Below are 27,851 nucleotides of genomic sequence, written 5' to 3' on the forward strand. Positions count from 1 at the left end.
ACCATTATAAAAGAATGTGTCAAAGGGGAACAGCATGCTTTGATTAATGTGATAATTAATGATAAATGTACATTAAGAAAGTAAAACAGTTCATCTACATGAGGATGCAAGATGGCAACATAATCCTTGCTAGAGGAATCAGGACACAGGTTTGAGCCACGCGGGAGAGCATACAGAGAAAGCAGGTGGATAAATACTGCAGTGAAGAGAGAAGCGGTCGAGACTGAGAGTAATCCATACACCATCAAGAAACCCTAGACGCATCTTAATCTTATTAGCATAAAAGCCAGACTAACTAAAGCCCCTTGTGTAACAGTTGAAATTGCTGTGTAAATGCATGTATGCCGCCTCTGCTATGAGCAGCATTAAAGAGTCTGTGTAAAGACACCGACATGTCATTTCAGAAGCACTTCTGTGCCAGCTTTGGACAGGACTTTTGTTATTTCCTGTCTTGTGTCATGTGTTGTAGTTCTTTGTAGTTTTCTTCTGGATTAGTCTTCCCCAGGTGTGTTCAGCTGGTTTGCGTGTGTATTATACACACTGTGTTTGTAACGGTGGCAAGCCCACAACCAACTTAAATAAACAGTTTAGTTTAACAAAACAGTTCGGGCGCCAGACAAGCTTAAACTTGTCAAGATACAAAAAAATCGGGTTGTTGCGTTTGTAACCCCGGAGTAGCTCTATTAGCCACCGATTACATACAAAAGAATCAGATCACACACAAAGGAGTCATATTCACAGGTATATATATTTTTTCCACCCAAATTCACAAGAAACAACCAAAAAAACAAAAAATGAACAACAACAAAAAATAGGATACAGACATAAGAAAATGTAATTAAAGAACCTATAGTTCCTTCTATCTATTATTTCCACAAAAAAAAACTTTCACAGTTGGTTAAATGTAGTTACAATGGGAACAACAAAAATAAATACAGACAAAAATAAATAACCAAAGAGGACAATAACTTAAATGACTTCAACCCACAATGACTGTGCTTTTAAGTAACTCTGTAGATTAACGTCATACAATAGCTTCATCTCCCACAAGTGAGAGAAAATAAAATAAAAATAATAATAGATGAAAACATCAATTCAGTCAGTTAAGGCATGACCAGAAAACAAAAAACAAAAAAATGTGTCCACACACAGTCGTGCAAATCAACCACCAGGAATGGAAAAAGTCTTTGCCTAGGCGTGATGAATTTGCGTGCGTGAATGTTCAGGTATGTTCGCGTAATGGGTGGGTGCGTGTGTGTGTGTGTGTGTGTGTGTGTGTGTGTGTGTGTGTGTCCACAGCGCTCCGCGCTGCACTCAGGCTGATGATGGCAGTGAGGAAAACACTGTTTTTAGTCAGAGGGAGTCGGTGAAAACTAAGGGAGTTTTTTAAACAGGAGTTCGTTCACCTGGGCAGCTCTCGCGCCGCTCGTCAGCCACCAAGACTTCGTCACCCTGCCACCAGCTGCTGAAAGTGCGTGCCGCACTACAGAGATCGCCTCGGAAACGCACGTCCGCTTTAGCGACCCAGCCTGGCTCAAACAGCAGTGATGCGTTCAATCTCACCAACCCAGCGGTTTGTCTCAGGTCATCCGTTTTCTCTCTCTCTTTATTTCATTCTTTCTTTCTCCCCCCTTTCTTTTGCATTTGCCTCCTTATATACCCACGTTTCCTATTTCCGGTTAATTTATTTCCCTCCTCCATCCGGCCACACAACAGGAAAACACACCTCTTTTTCCTCGTACTGCCACACTCTCCCTCCCTAGAGAAAACAACCCATGGTTGTAAGGGAAAAGGTGGAAAATGGGGATTAAAATCCCAAGAAATCCTCATCCTCACTGGCGGATTCTTGAAATATCTCAAGGATTCGTTGCCTCTCTTGAATTTCAACCTCCTCAGATGTGGGGTAACATGGTTTTAAATTAGTCACATGCACATTGCGAACATCTTCCCCCGTGGACTCCAACGCCACTTGATAATTCAACGGACCCTGCTGCTTTATTATACGGTAAGGACCCTTCCATCTTGGAGCAAATTTTGCACTGAAGTGATGTTGGGCACTGGACTGGGGAAAATTCCTTACCCACACCCGGTCCTTTTCCTTAAAGAATACCTCCCGTCTGTTTTTATTGTAGTTCCTGAGCTGTCTTTTCTGTGCTTTTTTGCAGCATTCCTTGGCCTTTGCTTGAAGTTGGACAAGATTATTGACAACATCATATGAAGGTAGATCGGGAGAGAGATTCTTACCGTGCAACAGTTTGTCCATTGGACCTTGCAACTTTCTCCCCAGGTGGAGTTCTGCTGGACTCATGCCAATGGACTCCTGGACAGCTGAGTTAACTGCAAATCGTAGTTCAGGTAAGTATTGATCCCATTTCTTATGGTTATCATCTACATAAGCGGCAATCATATACTTCAGGGTCCTGTTTACTCTCTCTGTCATATTGGTTTGTGGGTGGTAGGCTGTAGTGAGTTTTTGTGAGACACTCCACTTACCACATAACTCCTTAAATACAGCAGAAAGGAACTGGGTACCTCTATCTGATACGATGAAGTCCGGAACACCCCATCGTGTCAGAATCTCTCTCCTGAAAATCATTGCCACAGTTTGTGCATTGGCCTTCCTCATGGGAAACAGCTCCACCCAGCGGGTAAAGTAGTCCACAAAGACAAGAAGGTACTCATTCTGTTGGGTACTGCGGGGCATTGGTCCCATGATGTCTACCCCTATCATTTCGTTGGGATGTGAGGTGCTAATTTGTTGTATTTTCCCTGCAGGTTTACGATTCTCGCTTTTGAGGGTTTGGCATTTCACACACCTTTTGACGTAATTCTTTACGTCCGCCCACATCCCTGGCCAAAAAGCCACCTCATGCAGCCTCTGGTAAGTTTTGTAAATACCCATATGACCACTTAACGGATTTGCATGATAGTGTTGCAGGGCTGTCAAAATCAGACTGTTGGGCATGTATATCCGGTAATGACATTGGCCACTCTTCAACTGGGTTGTGTGGTACAATTTATCCTCCACTACCGTATATTGATCTTTTAGACGATCGTCATGTCCTGCCATTTTTTGGAATATTCTGATGACTTCAGGATCTTTGTGTTGTTCCTCCCATATGGCAGCCGCAGTGATTGGAAGGTCTGGTTCCTCAGTTCGACTGGCATATACACTACATGCAGGTTGGGTGTGGATCCGGGAGAGAGCATCAGGTGCTACATTTAGCCTACCCTTCCGGTACTCAACTACAAAATCAAACTTCTGCAGTCGAAGAACCCATCTGATCAGTCGGCTGGTGGTTTTTGTAGAGCTCATTACCCACTGCAGGGCTGAGTGATCGGTCACGACAGTGAAGAGTTTGGGCTCTAAATAATGCTGCCACCTTTCTAGAGCCCACACGACAGCAAGACATTCCTTCTCTGTCGCGGAGTAATTCGTTTCTGCTTTGTTCAGGGTCCTACTGGCATAAGCAATCACCTGCTCTGAGCCCTGGTCCCGGCGCTGCGTCAGCACAGCACCCAGTCCGGTGTCACTGGCGTCAGTATACACAATAAATGGTCGTTCAAGGTCAGGATGTCCAAGGATGGGAGGTGAGGTGAGACATGCTTTTAGTAATTCGAAAGCCTGTTGACATTGGGGTGACCAATTAAATGCATGACCCTTTTTTTTTAAGGCATTCATGGGTTCTGCGATCCGCGAGAAATTTGGCACAAACCGGTGGTACCACCCGGAGAGTCCAAGAAAACGCTGAACTTCTTTGATGTTTCATGGTACAGGGTATGCCCGTATAGCTTCCACCTTATTCGGGTCTGTGGAGATACCATGAATATTCACTACATGCCCGAGGAATGTCAACTCCTGAAGACAAAACCTGCTCTTCTTTAGATTTACAGTCAACCCCGCTGTCTGCAATCGATGGAGAATTGTCTGGAGATCAAGGAAGTGTTGGTCCACACATTGTGAGTACACTATAATATCATCAATATAGACAAAACAGATGTTACCTCGTAATTCTCCTAAAACGGTCTCCATCAATCTTTGAAAGGTCGCTGGGGCATTTTTTAATCCAAAGGGCATGACTTTAAATTGATATAACCCTGATGGAGTGATGAAGGCAGTCATGGGTTTGCTATCTGGGTCCATTGTTACCTGCCAGTATCCACTGTTGAGGTCGATGGTCGAAAAGATGGATGCACCCGAGAGGGATTCAAGAATCTCATTGATGTTTGGAAGAGGGTATGCATCACTCTCGGTTATAGCATTAACCTTCCGGTAATCAACACAGAATCTCATTTTACCATCTTTTTTGGGAACTAGAACAACAGGTGAAGCCCAGGCAGAATGAGATGGTTCTACGATACCTGCTTTTAACATTTCTTCCAACTGCTCCCTTACAACTGCTTGTTTTGAAGGATTCATGCGATACGGTCGCTGTTTAATGGGCACTGGATGAGTGATATAGAGGTGGTGTTGAAGAACATCCGTCCGTCCCGGACGAAGGGTACACACCTCATAGTTGGACTCTAAGATTTGCTGCAGTTGTTGTTTTCCATCTGGTGGTAAGTGAGCACCATTTACCGCAATGTTGATCAACTCCTGGTCATCCAAATTGTCAAGTGGGCAGGATAGCAATGGGTGTTTAGGTGGAGGAACGGAACTAAGCAGGGACATGCTTTGCTTAACGCTCTTTTGATTATGTTTCTTTTCCAGGTGTGGTGGTTTCACGACAGGTATACTGGCCTGACCTGGTTGAAAAGGGTAGTCTTCATTAGGGGCAGACTTGAAGGAGTATTTCTGGTCTGTCACATTAATCTGCAGTCCACTAGAGAATATAAAGTTCAAACCTAGAATCACTGCATAAGCAAGGGCTTTGGAGGTGAGGACAGCCACCCACACTGAGAAAGTCTTATCATGAATAATAATAGGCAGATTTATCCAGCCTAATGGAACTTCTGCAACACCATTAGCTAAATATAGAGGACCAAGGGTCCAAGGGTGCAATTTGACTCTGGGATTAAGCTCTGACCAAAGGTTTTCATGTAGGAGGGTGTAACTTGCGCCTGTATCCAGTATAGCCTTTCCTCTCCAAGTGCCAATACTAATGGGTATTACTAATTGTTGTGGTACCGCAGTCGGCTGATTTGTGGGGGTATTGAAACCTGTGGTGGTACTCTCTTCCATCATCATAGACGGCCAAGGAGTGGCTGCTGCTGACACCGCATTGCTAGAAGGGGTATTTGGCTGGCGAGGCGGAACCCCAGACTTCAGAGGTTGGAAGGAACGTTTATTAGTGTTGGCACGATGCTGATCAGATGGCTGGTTGGAAGAAGCAGACGTAAAATGTGGGCAGTTTCCAGGTGAGTGGTAACCTTTACACCTCCAGCACTGTACTTGAGGCTTCTCCATGGGTTGGTTAGACATTGGTCTTTGGGGCATTGTAGGTGGTTTCATAGCCTTACGTCCTTCATTTTGGATGTGCTGCGCATAATCCTTTTCCAGCTGGTGACCCAACTTCACTAGATCTTCAACAGTGCTTACTCTGCTGCGTAGCTGACTGGCCAGATAGGGCTTGATATTTTTAAGGATCAATTTTACCATGTCACTCTCTGTTAGGGCCGGCTTCCACCTTTTGCAGAGAGCTCGATACGAAAATGCAAAATCCCTGATGGATTCTTTCTCTCCTTGGATTCTATTTCTGACCCGATCAGCCAGCTCATCTTCATAATCCTCCGAGAGGAAAGCCGAAAGGAAGGCGGATTCAAACTCACCCCATGTCATTATAGAGGATCTGGCAACCTCCCACCAGTCACGGGCAGTTCCATACAGGACAGTTCGGAAGGTGGCCAGCAGGTCTGCATCAACCAAAGGATGTATTGCTAGAAAATCTTGACAACGGGCCAGATATAGCAAAGGATCTGGGTCATCGGAGGGTCTTCCAAAAGTGGGAAACGTTAATTTCAGGTAGTCACTTCTTACCCCTGTAGTAGCAGATGAAGATGCAAGTGCAGGTGCAGTCACTGAGGGAGAGGGAGGAAGGGAAGCGAGTGACGTAGAATCAGGAGGGGATGGTAGCCTTTCCTTAAGTAGATCCACTATCTTCTTTTCTTGTGTTTTGCAACGGTCCGTCATCTCAGTCTCAAACTTCCTTAAGTTGGTACAAAGCATAGCAGTTTGACTGTGGCATTGCTGTATTTCTGTTGTCAGCTGGTCATGGCTTTTTTGAAAGTGCTGTTGCATGGTTTTTAGGTCTTGCTGAACTTCCAGCTGGAGCTGATCCACCATGAAGCGTACCTCAGATACAACAGTAGATTCTACTTTTTGCAGTTCCCCTGATATCATGAGTTTCATAGCTTTCGTTAACTGATCAGCCTCAGACTCCTCCTGTTTTCTGCTCATGGCCAACAGGGTAAGAACTTGCTGCTGGTTGTCCCTCACTTTGGTAGAAAGGTTATCAATTTGGTCACAGTGCTGAGACAAAGCTGCTTTCAGTCCCTGGGTAAGTTCACAAACTGCTTTCGTCTGGGTTTTAACAAAATCCATTAGTGTATCCCAATTACCTTGAACCTGTGAAGTAAGTTGTTGCATTTCTCTTCCAGGAGTGGGGAGTCCACCAGGCAAATCCTGCTGAGTCACAGAGAAAGAAGAGGAGAGGTCAGGTGATGTGCATAGCCGCATGGGGCCTGGGCCCTGTTCCCAGGAAAGGGTGTGTACTGGAGTGCTGAACTGGACATGTGATTCTGGATATCTAGTTCTAAAGGGCACTTGGGTGTATGGGACTGAGGCATGGGGAACTTGTGGTGAAGGATGCCCAGGGGAAACCTGTGGTGATGGGACAATTGGCCATATAGGGGTTGCAACATCTGGAGGAGCTTCAATATCCACAAAAGTGGACATAGGGGATGGTGTAGTGGTCATGTCTGCAAGTACAATAAAGTGTGTACAATGTTATGTAAAATGAAATTGTGTACGTGTGTCAGTATTAGGCAGCAAAAAACAGCAACAACATTACAATGTTGTACCAGGATTAATTAAACAAATCTAACCCCCATACACTGATTTGCCCTCTCTTCACAAGCATGCAACCGCAAGGTGACACTTCAAATCTTCCTCATTAATTGTTACCTCCTTAACTTCAACAAGCAAGCTATTCCACAGTTCAAAAGACACAGGTTACCAAAATACAAATTCCCCCAAAGAAATAACAGCAATGTACATCACATTCTTTAGAGGGTGTTTCACAAAGGAAAAAAAAATGGTTTTCATTTCAAGTTCATAAACAAATTTTCAAAAAAGGTTTTTTTTTTCAAAAAGTTCAGGGTCCCTGTTCGGGCGCCACTTCTGTAACGGTGGCAAGCCCACAACCAACTTAAATAAACAGTTTAGTTTAACAAAACAGTTCGGGCGCCAGACAAGCTTAAACTTGTCAAGATACAAAAAAATCGGGTTGTTGCGTTTGTCACCCCGGAGTAGCTCTATTAGCCACCGATTACATACAAAAGAATCAGATCACACACAAAGGAGTCATATTCACAGGTATATATATTTTTTCCACCCAAATTCACAAGAAACAACCAAAAAAACAAAAAATGAACAACAACAAAAAATAGGATACAGACATAAGAAAATGTAATTAAAGAACCTATAGTTCCTTCTATCTATTATTTCCACAAAAAAAAACTTTCACAGTTGGTTAAATGTAGTTACAATGGGAACAACAAAAATAAATACAGACAAAAATAAATAACCAAAGAGGACAATAACTTAAATGACTTCAACCCACAATGACTGTGCTTTTAAGTAACTCTGTAGATTAACGTCATACAATAGCTTCATCTCCCACAAGTGAGAGAAAATAAAATAAAAATAATAATAGATGAAAACATCAATTCAGTCAGTTAAGGCATGACCAGAAAACAAAAAACAAAAAAATGTGTCCACACACAGTCGTGCAAATCAACCACCAGGAATGGAAAAAGTCTTTGCCTAGGCGTGATGAATTTGCGTGCGTGAATGTTCAGGTATGTTCGCGTAATGGGTGGGTGCGCGTGTGTGTGTGTGTGTGTGTGTGTGTGTCCACAGCGCTCCGCGCTGCGCTCAGGCTGATGATGGCAGTGAGGAAAACACTGTTTTTAGTCAGAGGGAGTCGGTGAAAACTAAGGGAGTTTTTTAAACAGGAGTTCGTTCACCTGGGCAGCTCTCGCGCCGCTCGTCAGCCACCAAGACTTCGTCACCCTGCCACCAGCTGCTGAAAGTGCGTGCCGCACTACAGAGATCGCCTCGGAAACGCACGTCCGCTTTAGCGACCCAGCCTGGCTCAAACAGCAGTGATGCGTTCAATCTCACCAACCCAGCGGTTTGTCTCAGGTCATCCGTTTTCTCTCTCTCTTTATTTCATTCTTTCTTTCTCCCCCCTTTCTTTTGCATTTGCCTCCTTATATACCCACGTTTCCTATTTCCGGTTAATTTATTTCCCTCCTCCATCCGGCCACACAACAGGAAAACACACCTCTTTTTCCTCGTACTGCCACATGTTTCAGGTGATGTTTCACTGCAGATGCACTTCTCTGTCCTTACCTGTGTTATAAGCCTCATCCTGCTTTTATTCAACCTATAGCATTGCAATATATTGTGCCAGCAGCACCTGATTTGGTGGCACTGGAGAAAAATGGAGAAAAATATATCATAAAGTTAATTTAATCATAAAATTACTATTGTTTTGCATTATTTTGTTAAGTCTAGTTACTAATAACATTAAATCTTTGGGTATGATTGGTCATAATTCGGATCGCGTGTCAAACTGCTGAGATCAAGTGAAATTTGGCGATCAGAATCATTGAATTAAAAACCATTTGAATCTTTATTTGAGGATTGAACACAAACCCAGAAGAGAAGCCAATGCTGAATAAATTCGTAGTTTTTGTTATTTTTGGACCCAAATGTATTTTGGATGCTTCAAGAGACTCTAATTAACCCACTGATGTCTCATATGGACTACTGTGATGATGTTTTTATTCCCTTTCTGGACATGGACAGTATAGTGTGCATACACTTGCATACGCTCTCAGACTAAATTATAAAATATCTTAAACTGTGTGAAGATGAACGGAGGTCTTACGGGTGTGGAGCGACATTAGGGAGAGGAGTTAATGACAGAATTTTCATTTTTGGGTGAACTAACCCTTTAACATAATATATGTGTGTGTGTCCTGTGTATAATTATTATGGATAAATAAATACACACACTATGGTGCTTTCAGGTGAAGTAAAATTCTTTAGCAACTAGTCAGCTCTTGATATTGCAGCGGAGCAAATGTTTAAAAAAAATTATGTCCACACAGCTGACATTTTTATCATGAAATAGACATGGTCAAAATGTGTCTTTAGATAAATACTAAATTAAGAATCACTGTTGATGATTATGACTCTCCAAAACTATTTAGACTATTTCAAATATATTAGCAATTTCCTTCGAATATCTTGGGATGATATCTTGCACTAATTTGTTTACTTGTTTTGTTAATTAATCTATATCAGTCAACCACCAGTGAAAAATAATGATCAAGATTCACCTCCTCCTCATTCTTCAAGGCCTCTGAACAAACAGTCGACAGAATAAAGTAAAACGTTAGTGAGAATTTTATATATTCACTTATACGTTTCTTTAAATAATAGCTACCTTCCTAATTGTGATTTTCTAAACGTCGGTCTTTTTGGCCTCTGCCTGAATCAACTGCTTACAAATCAGTCCTAACAAACTACAAGCTAAATGTTCACTTGTTCATGCATTGAAGACTGATAAGCATACTCAATTAAAGTTAACATGTGGTGCATTTGTTTACCTGCACAATCGTGTAAAGGCCACTTCACACCGCACAGACAACGCCAACAAACAAGTCATCAGTGTGTTATCACCCATGTCGGCATCTGATGGCACTGGGTGGAGTTTGTTTTTTTACCCAATCTGCGTTTGTTAGGTCATGAATGTCTGAGCAGTGTGGTATGATTTTCCAGCAAACAACAACAAACTCTGACATAATCTGACCTGGACAAAACCGTTGCCATGACGATGAGGGTAACTACACACAGAAATAATTTGAAATAATGCGCTCTCAACATTTAACACCAAAGAAACAGCATCAAATTAACAATAAAACATGTCTGAAAGCTGCAATCTTTTACTTTTATTGGTTAAAATTACTTGAGGAATATTTTGTGTTTTTCCATGGGTGCTCGATGTTGCTGGGGCCGTGACAACATGACACGTTATTTTCCATAAAATTCACTGTCTGATCGCTCCCTATCCCCTATATAGAGCACCGTCTGATCGTTCCCTATCCCCTATATAGAGCACTGTCTGATCGTTCCCTATCTCTTATATAGAGCACCGTCTGATCGCTCCCTATCCCCTATATAGTGCACTGTCTGATCGTTCCCTATCCCCTATATAGAGCACGGTCTGATCGTTCCCTATCCCCTATAAAGTGCACTGTCTGATCGTTCCCTATCCCCTATATAGTGCACTGTCTGATCGTTCCCTATGACCCTATATAGAGCACTGTCTGATCGTTCCCTATCCCCTATATAGAGCACTGCCTGATCGTTCCCTATCCCCTATATAGAGCACTCTCTGATCGTTCCCTATCCCCTATATAGAGCACTGCCTGATCGTTCCCTATCCCCTATATAGAGCACTCTCTGATCGTTCCCTATCCCCTATATAGTGCACTGTCTGATCGTTCCCTATCCCCTATATAGAGCACTCCCTGATCGTTCCCTATCCCCTATATAGTGCACTGTCTGATCGTTCCCTATCCCCTATATAGAGCGTCGTCTGATCGTTCCCTATCCCCTATATAGTGCACTGTGTGATCGTTCCCTATCCCCTATATAGAGCACTGTCTGATCGTTCCCTATCCCCTATATAGTGCACTGTCTGATCGTTCCCTATCCCCTATATAGTGCACTGTCTGATTGTTCCCTATCTCCTATATAGAGCACTGTCTGATCGTTCCCTATCCCCTATATAGAGCACCGTCTGATCGTTCCCTATCCCCTATATAGAGCACTGTCTGATCGTTCCCTATCCCCTATATAGAGCACCGTCTGATCGTTCCCTATCCCCTATATAGAGCACTGTCTGATCGTTCCCTATCCCCTATATAGAGTACGGTCTGATCGTTCCCTATCCCCTATATAGAGCACCGACTGATCGTCCCCTATCCCCTATAGAGCACTGTCTGATCGTTCCCTATCCCCTATATAGAGCACCGTCTGATTGCTCCCTATCCCCTATATAGAGCACTGTCTGATCGTTCCCTATCCCCTATATAGAGCAACGTCAGATCGCTCCCTATCCCCTATATAGAGCACTGTCTGATCGTTCCCTATCCCCTATATAGAGCACTGTCTGATCGTTCCCTATCCCCTATATAGAGCACTGTGTGATCGTTCCCTATCCCCTATATAGAGCACTGTCTGATCGTTCCCTATCCCCTATATAGAGCACTGTCTGATCGTTCCCTATTCCCTATATAGAGCACTGTCTGATCGTTCCCTATCCCCTATATAGAGCACTGTCTGATCGTTCCCTATCCCCTATATAGAGCACGGTCTGATCGTTCCCTATCCCCTACATAGTGCACGGTCTGATCGTTCCCTATCCCCTATATAGAGCACGGTCTGATCGTTCCCTATCCCCTATATAGTGCACTGATCGTTCCCTATCCCCTATATAGAGCACTGTCTGATCATTCCCTATCCCCTATACAGTGCACTGTCTGATCATTCCCTATCCCCTATATAGTGCACTGCCTGATCGTTCCTCATCCCCTATATAGAGCACTGTCTGATCATTCCCTATCCCCTATACAGTGCACTGTCTGATCATTCCCTATCCCCTATATAGTGCACTGCCTGATCGTTCCTCATCCCCTATATAATGCACTGTCTGATCGTTCCCTATCCCTTATATAGAGCACTGTCTGATCGTTCCCTATCCCCTATATAGAGCACGGTCTGATCGTTCCCTATCCCCTACATGGTGCACGGTCTTATCGTTCCCTATCCCCTATATAGAGCACGGTCTGATCGTTCCCTATCCCCTATATAGTGCACTGATCGTTCCCTATCCCATATATAGAGCACTGTTTGATCATTCTCTATCCCCTATACAGTGCACTGTCTGATCATTCCCTATCCCCTATATAGTGCACTGCCTGATCGTTCCTCATCCCCTATATAGAGCACTGTCTGATCGTTCCCTATCCCTTATATAGAGCACTGTCTGATCGTTCCCTATCCCCTATATAGTGCACTGTCTGATTGTTCCCTATCCCCTATATAGAGCACTGTCTGATCGTTCCCTATCCCCTATATAGAGCACTGTCTGATCGTTCCCTATCCCCTATATAGAGCACTGTCTGATCGTTCCCTATCCCCTATATAGTGCACTGTCTGATTGTTCCCTATCCCCAATATAGAGCACTGTCTGATCGTTCCCTATCCCCTATATGGAGCACTGTCTGATCGTTCCCTATCCCCTATATAGAGCACTGTCTGATCGTTCCCCATCTCCTATATAGAGCACTGTCTGATCGTTCCCTATCCCCTATATAGAGCACTGTCTGACCGTTCCCTATCCGCTATATAGAGCACTGTCTGATCGTTCCCTATCCCCTATATAGTGCACTGTCTGATTGTTCCCTATCCCCTATATAGAGCACTGTCTGATCGTTCCCTATCCCCTATATAGAGCACTGTCTGATCGTTCCCTATCCCCTATATAGAACACTGTCTGATCGTTACCCATCCCCTATATAGAGCACTGTCTGATCGTTCCCCATCCCCTATATAGTGCACTGTCTGAATAGTTCCCTATCCCCTATATAGAGCACTGTCTGATCGTTCCCTATCCCCTATATAGAGCACTGTCTGATCGTTCCCTATCCCCTATATAGAGCACTGTCTGATCGTTCCCTATCCCCTATATAGAGCACTGTCTGATCGTTCCCTATCCCCTATATAGAGCACCGTCTGATCGTCCCCTATCCCCTATATAGAGCACTGTCTGATCGTTCCCCATCCCCTATATAGAGCACTGTCTGATCGTCCCCTATCCCCTATATAGAGCACCGTCTGATCGTCCCCTATCCCCTATATAGTGCACTGTCTGATCGTTCCCTATCCTCTATATAGAGCACTGTCTGATCGTTCCTTATCTCCTATATAGTGCACTATCTGATCGTTCCCTATCCCCTATACAGTGCACTGTCTGATCATTCCCTATCCCCTATATAGAGCACTGTCTGACCTTTCCCTATCCCCTATATAGTGCACTGTCTGATCGTTCCCTATCCCCTATATAGAGCACTGTCTGATCGTCCCCTATCCCCTATATAGTGCACTGTCTGATCGTTCCCTGTCTCCTATATAGTGCACAGTCTGATCGTTCACTATCCCCTATCTAGAGCACTGTCTGATCGTTCCCTGTCCCCTATATAGAGCATTATATTATATCATAGTGTAGGGGGCGGGACGCTTCAGATTCTGAGAGCATTTGATTGGACAGAGGAGGTGATAAGAAGTTGAAGCGATGATGTCATCAAAATCTGTGATCCATTTTAGTGGAAGTGAATGATTGTAAGTTTTGAATGCTTATATCTCCTAAACAACTTTTGGCTTTGTTTTGGAACACACCAGCTTATTCATAACCTTAAGGCTGACATACAGTGAGTACGAAAAGGATTCAGACCCCCTTAAATATTTCACTCTCACTTCTCATTAATGTACACACAGCACCCCATATTGACAGAAAAACACAGAATTGTTGACATTTTTGCAGATTTATTAAATTTAGATTTATTAAGTATTCAGACCCATTGCTCAGTATTTAGTAGAAGCACCCATTTGATCTAATACAGCCATGAGTCTTTTTGGGAAAGATGCAGTAAGTTATTCACAGCTGGATTTGGGGATCCTCTGCCATTCCTCCTGCAGATCCTCTCCAGTTCTGTCAGGTTGGATGGTAAACGTTGGTGGTCAGCCATTTTCAGGTCTCTCCAGAAATGCTCAGTTGGGTTTAAGTCAGGGCTCTGGCTGGGCCATTCAAGAACAGTTACGGAGTTGTTGTGAAGACACTCCTTCGTTATTTTAGCTCTGTGCTTAGGGTCATTGGTTGGAAGGTGAACCTTCTGCCCAGTCTGAGGTCTTGAGCACTCTGGAGAAGGTTTTCGTCCAGGATATCGCTGTACTTGGCCGCATTCATCTTTCCCTCGATTGCAACCAGTCGTCCTGTCCCTGCAGCTGAAAAACACCCCACAGCATGATGCTGCCACCACCATGCTTCACTGTTGGAACTGTATTGGACAGGTGATATTTTTCTCCACACATTCCACTTAGAATTCAGGCCAAAAAGTTCTATATTGGTCTCATCAGACCAGAGAATCTTATTTCTCACCATCTTGGAGTCCTTCAGGTGTTTTTTAACAAACTTTCATGTGTCTTGCTCTGAGGAAAGGCTGCAGTGATGGTTGACTTTCTCCAACTTTCTCCCATTTCTGTATCTCTGGAGCTCAGCCACAGTGATCTTTGGGTGCTTCTTTACCTCTCTCACCAAGGCTCTTCTCCCCCAAAAGCTCAGACGGACGGCCAGCTCTAGGAAGGGTTCTGGTCTTCCAAACGTCTTACATTTAAGGGTTATGGAGGCCACTGTGCTCTTAGGAACCTTAAGTGCAGCAGATATTTTTGTAACCTTGGCCAAATCTGTGCCTTGCTACAATTATCTCTCTGAGCTCTTCAGGCAGTTTTCTAGTATTTTTGATAGAAACGGTAGATTCGAGATTGGCCTGTAATTGACTAATTCTTTAGGATCAAGTTACGTTTTTTTAATAAGTGGTTTAATTATAGCCAACTTAAAAGTTTTCAATACATATCCTAATATCAAAGACAAATTAATGATATTAAGCAGAGGATCTATGACCTCTGGAAGCATCTCTTTTAGTAGTTAGTCGGTATAGGGTTGATCATACATGTTGTTGATTTTGATGATTTAACACAATACAGTTTTTCCTCAGTCGCTTTGGTACATTTCTCTGATCACTTTTTTTTTCATTAGCCCCAGAATATTCTGTTGTATGAACATCTGAACATACAATATGTCAAAGAAGAGAGCCTCTGCTTTTAAACAAAAAGAACGCTTTTATGATTGATAGATAGATAGATAGATAGATAGATAGATAGATAGATAGATAGATAGATAGATAGATAGATAGATAGATAGATAGATAGATAGACAGACAGATCAGCAGATGAAGCAGCGCTCCCAGACTCTGTTGAATCCTCTTCTTTGCTGGTTGTTGTGTGGAAGGTGGTCGATTAGCTCATACAGTGTAAAGATGCAGAAGGAAATCTCATCATACGCCGTCCTTGTGCCGTTCTCAAACAGGCAGGCAAAGACGGCGACCGCTGGGGCGTCAGCAGACATCAGCTCGACATAGGCTAAGTCTGAGTACGCACTCGGGCCATCGTATATGATCCACGGTCCTGACCAACTGTCTGGGTCTCGAGGCAGGAGACTGAGGTAAACGCCCAGGTCGCGGCGGGCATTCGAGCATGTGGGATGAGTGTATACCACCCATGTTGGAGGGAGGAAGTTCTGAGCCGGAGATGGGCTGTAGATGGACCTCAGCTGTCTCAGAAGGGGTTGGGATTGGCCGAGCTCATAGACTGGGGCTGGAAATCCAATCACACTGCCATGGCACCCATTTCTGGGCTCCACTAGTTTCTGCACCAGCTGGCCGTCGTGAAAAACAGCTCCATTATCAAAACTAACAGCCTGCACCCGGCACCCTGACACACTCCGGGCGTTGCAGTACAACGTGTTGAGTCCATCTTCCTCATCTACCGACACCATCTGACACTCCACGCTCTCTGGTGCAGACAGGGCCTCTCCACGATGCCACACGTGTCCATGCATGTCACTGTAAAAACAGAACGAGTGTGACGACGTCTTGCACTTCCTGCCGAAGCAGTTTCTGCAGTCAATGTGGTAGGCATAGGCAGGGATTATTAGCCTTCCGGATTTTAATTGGGTTCCGTGACCTGGACCCACAGCAAAGGTGGCCCACTCTGCCAGCAATAAAACACATATGATTACTTTAAACACGTCATGTTAGTGCAAAATATCAAAGAAAGGGTTAGTGTAAATGTAGAAATCAAAGGCCAGGTCACACTGCACTAACACACTAACCCACACTTTGTTGGGTTTTGTCGGATCAGCTTGTTTCCATCGATTGAACATGTCGAATCTGCGTCAGGATGTCTGAGAAGCAGGGCCGGCTCTAGCTCTTTGGTTGCCCTAGGCGAGATGGAGTTTTGCGCCCCCCACCCCTCCACCCCTCCACCCCTCCACCCCACCCCACTCCACTCACTTTTATCGTCTCTATTCTAATTCAGCACGTCTGTTTTCCTAGGCCTACCCCTAACCGAAAAGCATTTATTATTAAACACGTTCGACGCTTTATTTCCACTTTTCAAACATTTTCTCACTTTTTATTGAAAATAAATGCCTTTCCGATCTGATATGTGATGGGAAAAGGGAATAGAGCGAATGTGGTAAAAGGCAGGCTCGAACCTCTGATCGATCAGCATCAAATCTTAATGCCATGCGTCTTACCACTACACTACTGCCACTATGATAAATTTTGTGAACACAGCATATTTATGTTTAATGTAAATTATATGGTATCTATCGTTAGGCTGCTCCAGTAAAAAAAAAAAAAAAAAAACGAGAGGCCGTATTTATTTCCTTCCGACGCCCACGTAGAGAGCGTTATTCATATTCATAACGAACTGGACTTTTGATATTTAAATGACATCCATGTAGGTTATTGTAGATTATTGTCAGTGAAGTTATGTTTGCAATACGTATAGTAATTATGTAGAAAACTAGCAAGTGATAGTTTGGTGACAATATTAATAATATTTATAAAATAAATATTAGTTGATAAGATTGATACTAAGTAATTTTATTTTGTTTCACAACTTATTGGCTGAGATAAGAAGACTAACGTCTCGGGTTACTATTGTAACCCTTGTTCCCTGAGAGGGAACGAGACACTGCGTCGTCGAGTGACGACACTCTGGGAACGCCCCCAGCGTGACGGCTCTGAAGTATGAATGAAATCAGCCACCAATCCGATTGGTGCAACGTCGTGACGTAACCGGCGACGGCGTACGCGGAAGCTATAAGAAGGCGCCGCCCCAAACAACAGACAGCCTTTGCGATGAAGCGAGCGCTCTACGTGTAGGTGTGGCGACGAGACGCAGTGTCTCGTTCCCTCTCAGGGAACAAGGGTTACAATAGTAACCCGAGACGTTCCCTATATCGAGGGAACTCAACACTGCGTCGTCGAGTGACGACACTCTGGGAACGTCAATACCCACTATGCCACACCGAGACACGCCCATCCTGGTGTGAAGCTGGAACCCAGGCGCACTCAGGACGCAAGCACTCTAGCACCCGGCGTAGCCGGGAGGTCCAGCTTATAAAATCTTATAAAGGTGTGCGGATTAGCCCAACCCGCCGCCTCACAAATCTCAATAAGTGAGGCTCCCGAAAGGAGGGCCACCGAGGAGGCCAAGCCCCTCGTAGAGTGAGCCCTCACGGCCATGGGTGAAGGCATATTGCGCACCCGATAAGCCGTGGCTATCGCCTGCACGATCCAGTTACTAATAGTCTGTCTCGCCGCAGGCAACCCTTTCTTAGGGGGGCCAAAGCACACCAGAAGCTGGTCCGATTTCCTCCATTGAGCTGACCTGTCTAGATAGATCCTCAATGCCCTAACCGGGCAGAGCAGGTGCAGCCTAGCTTCCTCTGCCGTCGCGTGAGGCGGAGGATGAAAAGCCTGAAGAAATACTGACCCCATCCCTGAAGATGGGACCTTGGGCACGTAGCCCGGTCTGGGATGCAAGATAGCTTTCACCCCGCCCGGGGCAAACTCCAAGCATGTAGGCGTGACCACCAATGCCTGGAGGTCCCCCACTCTCCTCAGAGAAGTGATGGCGAGGAGAAATGCTACCTTCAGGGTCAGATTTCTCGCCTCAGCCGACTCCAATGGTTCGAAGGGGGCCTCAGCCAGCCCTTCCAGAACCACTGCCAGGTCCCAAGCCGGGACTCTGGGATGAGCCGCAGGCCTCAATCTCCTAGCCCCACGGAGAAAACGTACAACCAAGTGGTGTCTACCCAAAGGCCCCCCTTCCAAAGGCGAGTGGAAAGCCCCTATGGCTGCCACATACACCTTCAGAGTGGATGGGGTCAAACCGGCGGAGAAACGGTCTTGAAGGAACTCCAGCACTGAAGCGACTGCGCAGTCAACTGGGTCCACCCCCCTTTCTCTACACCAGCTAGTGAAGACATTCCACTTTAGGCTATACAGTTTCCTCGTAGAGGGAGCCCTAGAGCTGAGAATGGTCTCAACGACCTCTTGTGGCAGACCCTCCTCTAGGTACTGTGCCCCCTCAGGGGCCAGACCCAGAGATTCCACAACTCTGGCCTGGGGTGGAGACAGCAAATCCCTCCTCAGAGGGACCTGCTATGGGGTTCCTTCTAGAAGTGCCACAATGTCGGAGAACCAAGCTCGAGACGGCCACCGGGGTGCCACTAATAGGAGGCTGATGCCCTCCCGGCGGACTCGCTCTAGAACTCCCGGGAGCAGAATGATCGGGGGAAATGCGTACAGACGCTGCCTCGGCCACGTCTGTGTCATGGCATCCAGCCCCAACGGGGCCGGAGGCCTGAGGCTGAACCACAGTTGGCAGTGGGTCGTTTCTACGGAAGCAAACAGATCCACTTCCACTGGGCCGAACCTCTCGCACATGGCCTCCACCACCTCTGGGTGGAGCCGCCACTCCCCGGGCCTCAGCCCCTGCCTCGACAGGACATCCGCTCCCTGGTTCTGGTCCCCTGGGACATATATCGCTCTGAGAGACGACAGTTTCCCCTGGGACCACAGGAGGATCTGAAGCGCCAACCTGCATAGTGGGCGCGACCTCAGACCCCCCTGGTGATTCAGATACGATACCACCGACGTATTGTCGGATCGTATCAGGACATGGTGGCCGTGGAAGTCCGGGAGAAAGCTCCTCAAAGCTTTGTAGACCGCCAACATTTCCAAGCAATTTATGTGCCAGGAGGAATGTTGGGGTCCCCACGAACCCCTCATGAACCGGCCTTCCATGACCGCGCCCCAGCCCGTGAGGGAGGCGTCTGTTGAAAGGATCTTCCTGCAACATAACGCTCCTAACACAGGCCCTTGGGACAGGAACCTCGGATTCTTCCATATAACAAGGGAACGAAGGCATCTGCGCGTTACCCTGATCATACGGAAGGGTTTTCCCCTCGAGGAAAACCCCTTGGTTCCTAGCCACCACTGGAGGGGCCTCATGTATAGCAGACCCAACGGAATCACGTTGGATGCTGCTGCCATGAGTCCCAGCAGTCTCTGAAACTGCTTCACAGTGCGGCTGTGGCCTAGCTTCACTCCTGAGACCTCTGCCAGTATAGAACCCACCCGTGTGGGAGACATGCTCGCTCGCATCGAGGTTGAGTCCCATACCACCCCGAGGAACGTGGTCCTCTGGGCGGGTATTAACACGCTCTTGGCCGTGTTCAGTCTCAGCCCCAAGCATCTGAGATGGGCTAAAACGACATCTCGATGCCGAATCGCCATCTCGCGCGACTTTGCCATAATGAGACAGTCGTCGATGTAATTCAGCACACGGATGCCCTGCAGCCTCATAGGGGCCAGAGCTGCATCCATGCACTTCGTGAAGGTGCGAGGGGAAAGAGCTAGACCGAAAGGAAGCACCCGATATTGGTACGCTTCGCCCCCGAAAGCGAACCTCAGGAACTTCCTGTGGGCAGGAAGGATGGAGACATGAAAATATGCGTCCTTTAGATCTATCGTGACGAACCAGTCCTCGAACTGGATCAGATTCACGATCATTTGAATTGTGAGCATCTTGAACCTGAATCTCCTCAGAGACCGATTCAAGTACCTCAGATCTAATATTGGACGTAAGCCTCCACCCTTTTTGGGAACAATGAAATAACGGCTGTAAAAGCCCGACTCCCTGTCTGGCGGAGGGATTTTTTTCTATCGCCCCCTTGACCAGCAGAGACTGCACTTCTTGTTCCATAACCTGCCTCTGGGCCGGGGGGACCACAGTCCAGACCACCCCGCTGAACTTCGGTGGTGGAACTCTGAACTGCAATCTGTACCCCCTTCCCACTGTACTCAGGACCCAAGCAGAAATATTCGGGAGTCACATCCATGCGCCGATATATTCTACTAGGGGAACCAGCCTCTCGAGGCTGGTCTCTGGTACCCACCGAACCCCCTGCCCGACCCCCTGAAGCGGCCACCCGGAGCTTAGTCGGGGAGGATTTTCGGTGTGCGCAGGCATTCGCTGCCCCGCCGCAGGTCGATTTTGAGGCGGCTGGGACGGCGCACGTACGCGGGAAAACGATGAGGCCCGAAGTGTTGTTAACGGCGGGAACACAGCATCGATTTCCCCAGAGCTGCGGGCTCGGAACGACCTCGGTCGTCCGCCCCCGGGAGGGCCAGCTCTGAGCGATCCCGCCACAGCTAGGACCGCTTGCCAGAAGCCTTCTTTGCCTGAAGGACTTCCCTCAAGTCGCCCTTCGGCTTAGAAGACTTCTGGCGAGAACGTCGCCTCCTTTGCCAGGCTCCCTCGGGAGGGGCGCGGGAAGCGACGCTCTCCTTTTGCGCCTGCCTGTGGGCGCTGGTGGAGGGCCGGGACTGGCCACCAGAGACCTCCCTGCTGGCTACAGGAGGCCCCTGGCGGCGAGGGAGATACTGCCGGAAAGCCGCCGACTGCTTCCTCACCTCCTGGAATCTCTCGACAACGCTATTGACTGCGTCGCCGAAGAGACCCACAGGAGCTATCGGGGAATCCAGAAGGAAGGATTTCTCCTTCTCCTTCATCCCCGACAGGTTTAACCAGAGGTGCCTCTCCACGCACACCATGCCAGCCATAGAGCGGCCGATAGCACGGGCCATCTCTTTGGTGACGCGGAGAGACAAGTCGGTAGCTTTCCGCAGCTCGGTAATATCGTCCGGAGACGGACCTTCTCCCTCATCGAGCTCTTTGAGGAGCTCAGCTTGGTATGCCTGCAGTACCGCCATGGTGTGCAGGCAACTACCAGCTCTTCCGGCCGCTCGATACGCCCTGCCCACCAGGGACGACGTGTCCCTGCATGGCTTGGTGGGCAGGACAGGGGCTTTCAGGGACGCTGCTGCCTCGGGAGACAGATAGCTCGCTAACGCCTCCTCGACGCGAGGCAGCGTCCCATAGCCAGCCTCAGCCGCGCCCACAACACACCCGAAGTCGAGAACTGGGGGTGTCGATAGGCGCGACGAGTATGGTTTTCCCCATGATTTGCACAACTCGTTATGCAAATCTGGGAAAAACGGCAAGCCCCTGCGTGGCGGCTGAGCACGCTTTTTGAAGAAGCGTCCATCCAACCTGCTCACAGGCTGGACTTCCACCTCTTCCTGTGGCCAGTCTATACAGAGTTTGGCCACAGCACGTGTCAGCACGTCCACGAGCTCTTCTTGAGCGGTAGAGTGAAGAGGTGAATTCACCTGCTCTCCGCCCGCCTCCAGGCTGAACATATCTGATCCCTCAGAATCAGACAGCATCAGCACTGGGTTATCAACCTCGTGGGAAGAAGCCGCAGCACGGGCTTCCTCACGAGGCGGAAGAGCGTCTGAATCATCGGATTGGGAAGATGCCTCAGCATGCCCGCCTCCCGTCGCGAGATCCAGTTGTGAGCCCCAGGATCTACGCCGCCGCGCTGCCTCGACAGACGCGGGACCAGACCCACGGGGCTCGCGAGCCTGACCGCCTTCAGTGAAGACGGCCAGCCGTGAGCGCAGCACCCGGAGCGGCAGCCTCTCACACTCGCTGCAGGCGGCACCCTCAAGCGCCGCCTGAGCGTGCTGCGCTCCGAGACACTGCACACACAGCTGGTGTGTGTCCGAGCCCGTAATGAAGCGCGGGCACGGATGAACACACCTTCTAAATTGCTCGCTTGCCATGCTTTGTTTCGAAAAGGGACTGATATTCAGACAGACAACAGTAAATAGACAAACAATATTCACACAGAGCGCCTCGCTGAAGAGCAAAGACTGTCTGTTGTTTGGGGCGGCGCCTTCTTATAGCTTCCGCGTACACCGTCGCCGGTTACGTCACGACGTTGCACCAATCGGATTGGTGGCTGATTTCATTCATACTTCAGAGCCGTCACGCTGGGGGCGTTCCCAGAGTGTCGTCACTCGACGACGCAGTGTTGAGTTCCCTCGATATAGGGAACCTCTATACTGGGCTTTCTTTCGATTTTCTTCCTTTCTCTTTTTCTCTTTTTCCGTCCCTGTGCACCCGCGGGTTTAGACGCCTCATTTTTGATGAACGCGCAAGATGAGCACTTGCCTGACCTAACGCCTGAACTAATAATCAATAATCCTCATCAATTCAATCCAATAATCGGGTTGATAAGTAATTAAACGTGTGGCTGAGGGGGCGCCCTATGATGATCATGTTTCATGAACATTATGTTGTATTTCGCTTGTTCCGATTCTATGCTTAATGGGAAGTAATGGGCGGCACTAGAGCGCGCTCGCGCCCCTAACACAATTGTCGCCCTAGGCGACCGCCTAGCTCGCCTATAGCAAACGCCGGCCCTGCTGAGAAGTGTCTGTGTGATTTGGGCTTAAGACTGCAGTCTACACTCTCTCTACTGTGGTTGGTCACAGTAGCGTGCGTTCGGCGTCTAGAATGAATGGGGCTGTTGTGTTATTTTTAGACAAAGTCGAAAAAGTGAATGCAGTGGTTGAACACGGGATAGATCTCAATGATAGTTTGATTAAGGTGTTTCCACTTGTTAATCCAGCGAGAAGGGTTTTACTTTCTAATGTGCCCCCGTTTATTAGTGATGACGCGCTGAAATGGGAATTGTCTCGATATGGACAGTTGGTTTCTGCGATTAAAAAAATTCCTCTGGGTTGCAAATCCCCGTTGTTGAAACACGTTGTGTCTTTCCGTAGGCAAGTGTTTATGATTTTGAGGAGTGATATTGATGAGTTGAATGTGGCTTTTAAATTTAAAATTGACAGTTTTGATTATGTAATTTTTGCAACATCTGAGAGCATGAAGTGTTTCGGCTGTGGGAAAGTTGGGCATTTGGTACGCGTTTGTCCGGAAAAAAAGGTGTCAAATGGTACAGAAGATGAAACTGGTTCTCAAAGTCAGAATGAAGGGCAGAGTGTGGAAAAAGAAAGTGAAGTTGTAGGGGGTTTGGATTTGAGTGTGGACAAAGAAGAACCAGAAGGTAGTAAAGTAAAGGGAAGTGAGAAAAGAATAGACGATACAATGGATATTGAATTTGAAGAGATGGAGGGTGAAATACTTAAAGAGGATGAAGCAGTATTTAAAATGCCATCAGTGAAAAGGAAGTCGAATTCTTGTGAGACACCTAGTACATCGAAGAAAAAGGCACAAGATGAGTCTGTCAGTAAAAGTTCTGATGAGGTTTTGAACGCAAGTGATTTTTCTGGCTCAGAAAGTGAGTGAGAATGTTCGGATGTTCAAGCTGAGGAACAAGATTATAGTGGTTACAGTTTGGAAAGAATGAAAAACTTCCTGCAGCGTACTAAAGGAATGAGGAATGTTGAAGCTGTAGACTATTTTCCTGATCTTTCTTTATTCATTGACTCAGCAAAAAGTTTAATGAAGCAAAAAGGTGAAAGATGTTTGTCAAATCCTGAGGTCTATCGTTTAAAAAAGATTGTGCAAAAAGTGCGTCCCCAAACAATGCATAATGATATGTCACAGGAATAACGGAGTTAAATGGACCTGGCTTTTTTTGGTGCTTTTATCCCTCATAATGAGTAATTTTAAAATATTTTCCCTGAATGTAAATGGGGTGAGGGATGCAGGCAAAAGAGCGCAGGTTTATGAGTTAATGAAATTAAAGAATATAGACGTCATATTTTTGCAAGAAACTCATAGCACAAAGGACAATGAAGTTGAGTGGATGAAGGAGTGGGAAGGAAGGATTGTGCTGAGCCATAAGACTTCTCTTAGTGCTGGAGTGGCTGTTCTTTTTTCAAAGACTTGTCTACCAATATCGTATGATTTTAGAAATAATACAAGGTAGATTAATTAAGGTAACAGCAAAGTTTGAAAATGTTACTATGGAACTAATAAATGTTTATGCTCCTGTAAAATCAATGGAAAGAATGTTGTTCCTTGAAACTCTATGTGATAATCTAAAACAATGTAAAATGGAAAGTTTTTTAGTATTGGGTGGTGACTTTAATTGTACAGGTAATGATTTAGATAGGAATCATATTGAGCCACATATGGCTTCAAGAAGTAAATTATTAAATATGATTAAAACCTGTCAGCTTTGTGATGTGTGGAGGAATTTTCATTGTAATGACAGGCAGTATACATGGGCACATGTGAAAGCTTTTATTGTTTTAAATATCAGAAACAATTTTTTAAGTCCTGTGAAATTTGTCCTGTTGGTTTCTCTGACCACTCAATGGTAGTCTCATGTGTTTTTATTAAATCTGTTAAAAATAAGAGTGCATACTGGCATTTTAATAGCGCTTTACTTGAAGACACTCATTTTTGTAAATGTTTTTCTGTTTTTTGGTTGGGGTGGAAATCTAAAAAGTCTTCCTTTATATCAATACAGCAATGGTGGGATATTGGGAAAGTGCAGATACAAAAATTTTGTAATCAGTACACTTTTAATGTAACTAGAGATATGGTTCAGTCTATAAGAAGTCTAGAGATGGATATCATAGAACTTCAGGCTTTAAATGAAGCCACTGCGAATCCAAACCAATTGCGGGCTCTTAAAGGAAAGAAAGGAGCACTAGCAGATTTATTAGTCTCAGGGGGCGTTAGTTAGATCCAGATTTCAGAATCTTTCTGAAATGGATGCCCCGTCCAAGTTCTTCTTCAGTTTGGAAAGAAAAAATGGTCAAAGTAAAAGTATACAGTGTTTAAAGGCAAAAGATGGAAATGTTTTAACTGAGCCTTCAGATATTCGAAAAAGGGCTGTCAGTTTTTATAAGGAGTTGTATTCCCACAGTTCTGTGGATGGCCAGTTAATGGCTGAATTTGTGTCGGATCTTCCAAAAGTGAGTGAAGATTCATATACAGAACTGGAACGTCCGTTAACAATAGAGGAACTTTACAATGCTTTGCAGAATATGAAGAATGGCAAAGCACCAGGACTAGATGGTTTGCCTGTTGACTTTTATAAAGCTTTTTGGCATCTGTTGGGAGAAGATCTACTGGCAGTTTTAAGTGAAAGTTTGGTGAAAGGAAAAATGCCACTGAGCTGCAGAAGAGCTGTTTTAACTTTGCTGCCCAAGAAAGGAGATCTCAAGGAGATAAAAAACTGGAGGCCAGTTTCTTTATTATGCACTGATTATAAGATTTTATCAAAATCTTTGGCAAACAGACTGAAGAAGGTAATTGGACAAGTTATACACTCAGATCAATCTTATTGTGTGCCTAATAGATCAATAGTAGACAATATTTCCCTGATTCGAGATGTTTTAGAAATCTCTAGACTGTTTGGGAAAAAATGTGGCCCAATTTCCCTAGATCAAGAAAAGGCTTTTGACCGGGTGGATCATACCTTTTTATGGTATACGTTTGAAACCTTTGGTTTTCCACCTGTGTTCACTGCCTTGATTAAAGTGCTCTATGAAGACATCGAAAGTGTACTGAAAGTTAATGGTGGTTTGAGTAGCCCTTTTAAAATACAAAGGGGAATTAGACAGGGATGTGCCTTGTCAGGCATGCTTTACTCAATCGCAATTGAACCCATGCTAAATAAAATTAGGACTCTTTTAGATGGTTTTACATATGGGAGTTCTTTTCCACCTATAAAACTGTCTGCATATGCAGATGACGTTTTAGTTTTAACCAGTGGACAGGATGATATTGATAAGCTGGTTAATATTGTTAATAATTATGCAAATATTTCATCTTCAAAAGTTAACTGGGCTAAAAGTTCAGCATATAGTGTTGGAAAATGGAATAAAGGAGAACTGGTTTTACCAGGTGAAATGGTGTGGTCACAGAGAGGCCTCAAATATCTTGGAGTTTTTCTGGGTGATGAAATAATAATGCAAAGAAACTGGGAAAATATTCTTGAAAATGTAGAAGGAAGATTGGGAAGGTGGAAATGGCTTTTACCCAAAATGTCATTTAGAGGGAGAGCTTTGATTATTAATAATATAGTAGCCTCCTCTTTATGGCACAGGTTAGCAGTTTTAGAACCCCCTGTAGGGGTTTTGGGAAAAATACAGATCAAGTTGACTAATTTCTTTTGGGATCGATTACATTGGTTACCACGAAGTGTTCTTTATCTTCCAAAGGAAGAATGTGGTCAAGGAGTTGTTGACCTGATAAGCAGGAAAGTAGCTTTTAGACTTCAGTTTGTTCAAAAGTTTTTATACAGTCCAAGTATATCATGGATTGGACCAACATGTTGCCTTTAAGTAAGGTTGGAGGGTAGAATTTAAGAAGAAATATCTTTTGGACAGATTGTCGTAGTTTTAATTTGAAGTTTATTTCTTCCTTTTATGAGAGTGTAAGAAAAGCATGGTGTACTATACAGGTTAAAAGATCATTGTCATATAAGTCACTGTTTTGGTATCTGGAAGAACCGTTGGTTAATGGTGCTCGACTGGATTTATGTGGAAATACAAATTTATGGTTGTTGCAACTTTTAACAAAAGCCAAAATTGTTCAAATGAAAGACTTGATAGAAGTGGCTGGTATTGCGTTGGACAATGTTGATGCACTTGCACAGAGACTTGAAATAAAATCAACAAGGAGAGTCCATTTTATATTGAAGAACTTCAGAGGAAATTTAATTGAAGAAGACTGGAATTTTTTATCAAGTAAGACACTTCCTGATAATACGGATCTTTTTCCTTGTATGGTGATCTCTAAAAGTGCAATAGAAAATGAAAATGTTTTTGTGAACTCTGACGATTTGAGAGACATAAGTTTTGATACAATAGGAGGAAAGAGTTTATATAAAGTTTGTGTAAAGGTGTTAAATAAAGAGAAATTGAAACGAATGGATACACCGTGGAGAGATCATTTAAAGGGGGGGTGAAACACTCAGTTTCAGTCAATCTCATGTCAATCTTGAGTACCTATAGAGTAGTATTGCATCCTTCATATCTCCGAAAAGTCTTTAGTTTTATCATATTTATAAAAGAAATATGGGCTGTACCGAGTCTTTCCGGAAAAAACCGAGCGCCTGGAGGCGTATCGTGTGGGCGGAGCTAAAGAATCACAAGCGCGCAAATCGGTGACGTCCTCAAGCGTGGAGAAACCCATGCTATCTCAGCTAATACAGATAATGATCCACAATCAAATCTGAGGCTGAAATAAACTGAACAGGAGAAACGGCAACATCAGGACGTCCGTCTCTGTGGTATGTAAGTTACTGTATTTAATGGCCTCTCCACATTTCTGTGTCTTTACTCGCAGTGTATGAGGACATGATTCGGTTTATGGACTATTGTATGCGACTAGACCTTAGAAGTAGCAAGCAGAACGGTTTTGCACGTCAGACTAGTGTAACGTTATACAGAACAACAATGGAGTAACCGTTAGTGCATTTGAATGACGAAGCATGCGATCGTATCGTTTACTGATGTTTACTCATGCGACGGTAGCCAATAGCAGAGACATTTGAAGTTGATTTACTCACCGGCATCTTCCA

At 45.2% G+C, this 27,851-nt stretch overlaps 1 protein-coding gene across 1 annotated transcript in view; it reads right to left on the minus strand.

The window, feature by feature from the left end:
* Positions 1-15,213: 15,213 nt before the first annotated feature.
* neu4 (sialidase 4) overlaps positions 15,214-27,851 on the minus strand; it is a 30,850-nt gene continuing 18,212 nt past the window's right edge. The window contains exon 4 of the mRNA XM_067449909.1: positions 15,214-16,126. Coding sequence (XP_067306010.1) covers positions 15,300-16,126 — 827 coding nt within the window. The 3' untranslated portion in view covers positions 15,214-15,299. The remainder of the gene's footprint in view (positions 16,127-27,851) is intronic.

The sequence above is a fragment of the Pseudorasbora parva genome, chromosome 8 (assembly GCF_024679245.1).
Source record: "Pseudorasbora parva isolate DD20220531a chromosome 8, ASM2467924v1, whole genome shotgun sequence".
In the NCBI taxonomy this organism is placed as follows: Eukaryota; Metazoa; Chordata; class Actinopteri; order Cypriniformes; family Gobionidae; genus Pseudorasbora; species Pseudorasbora parva.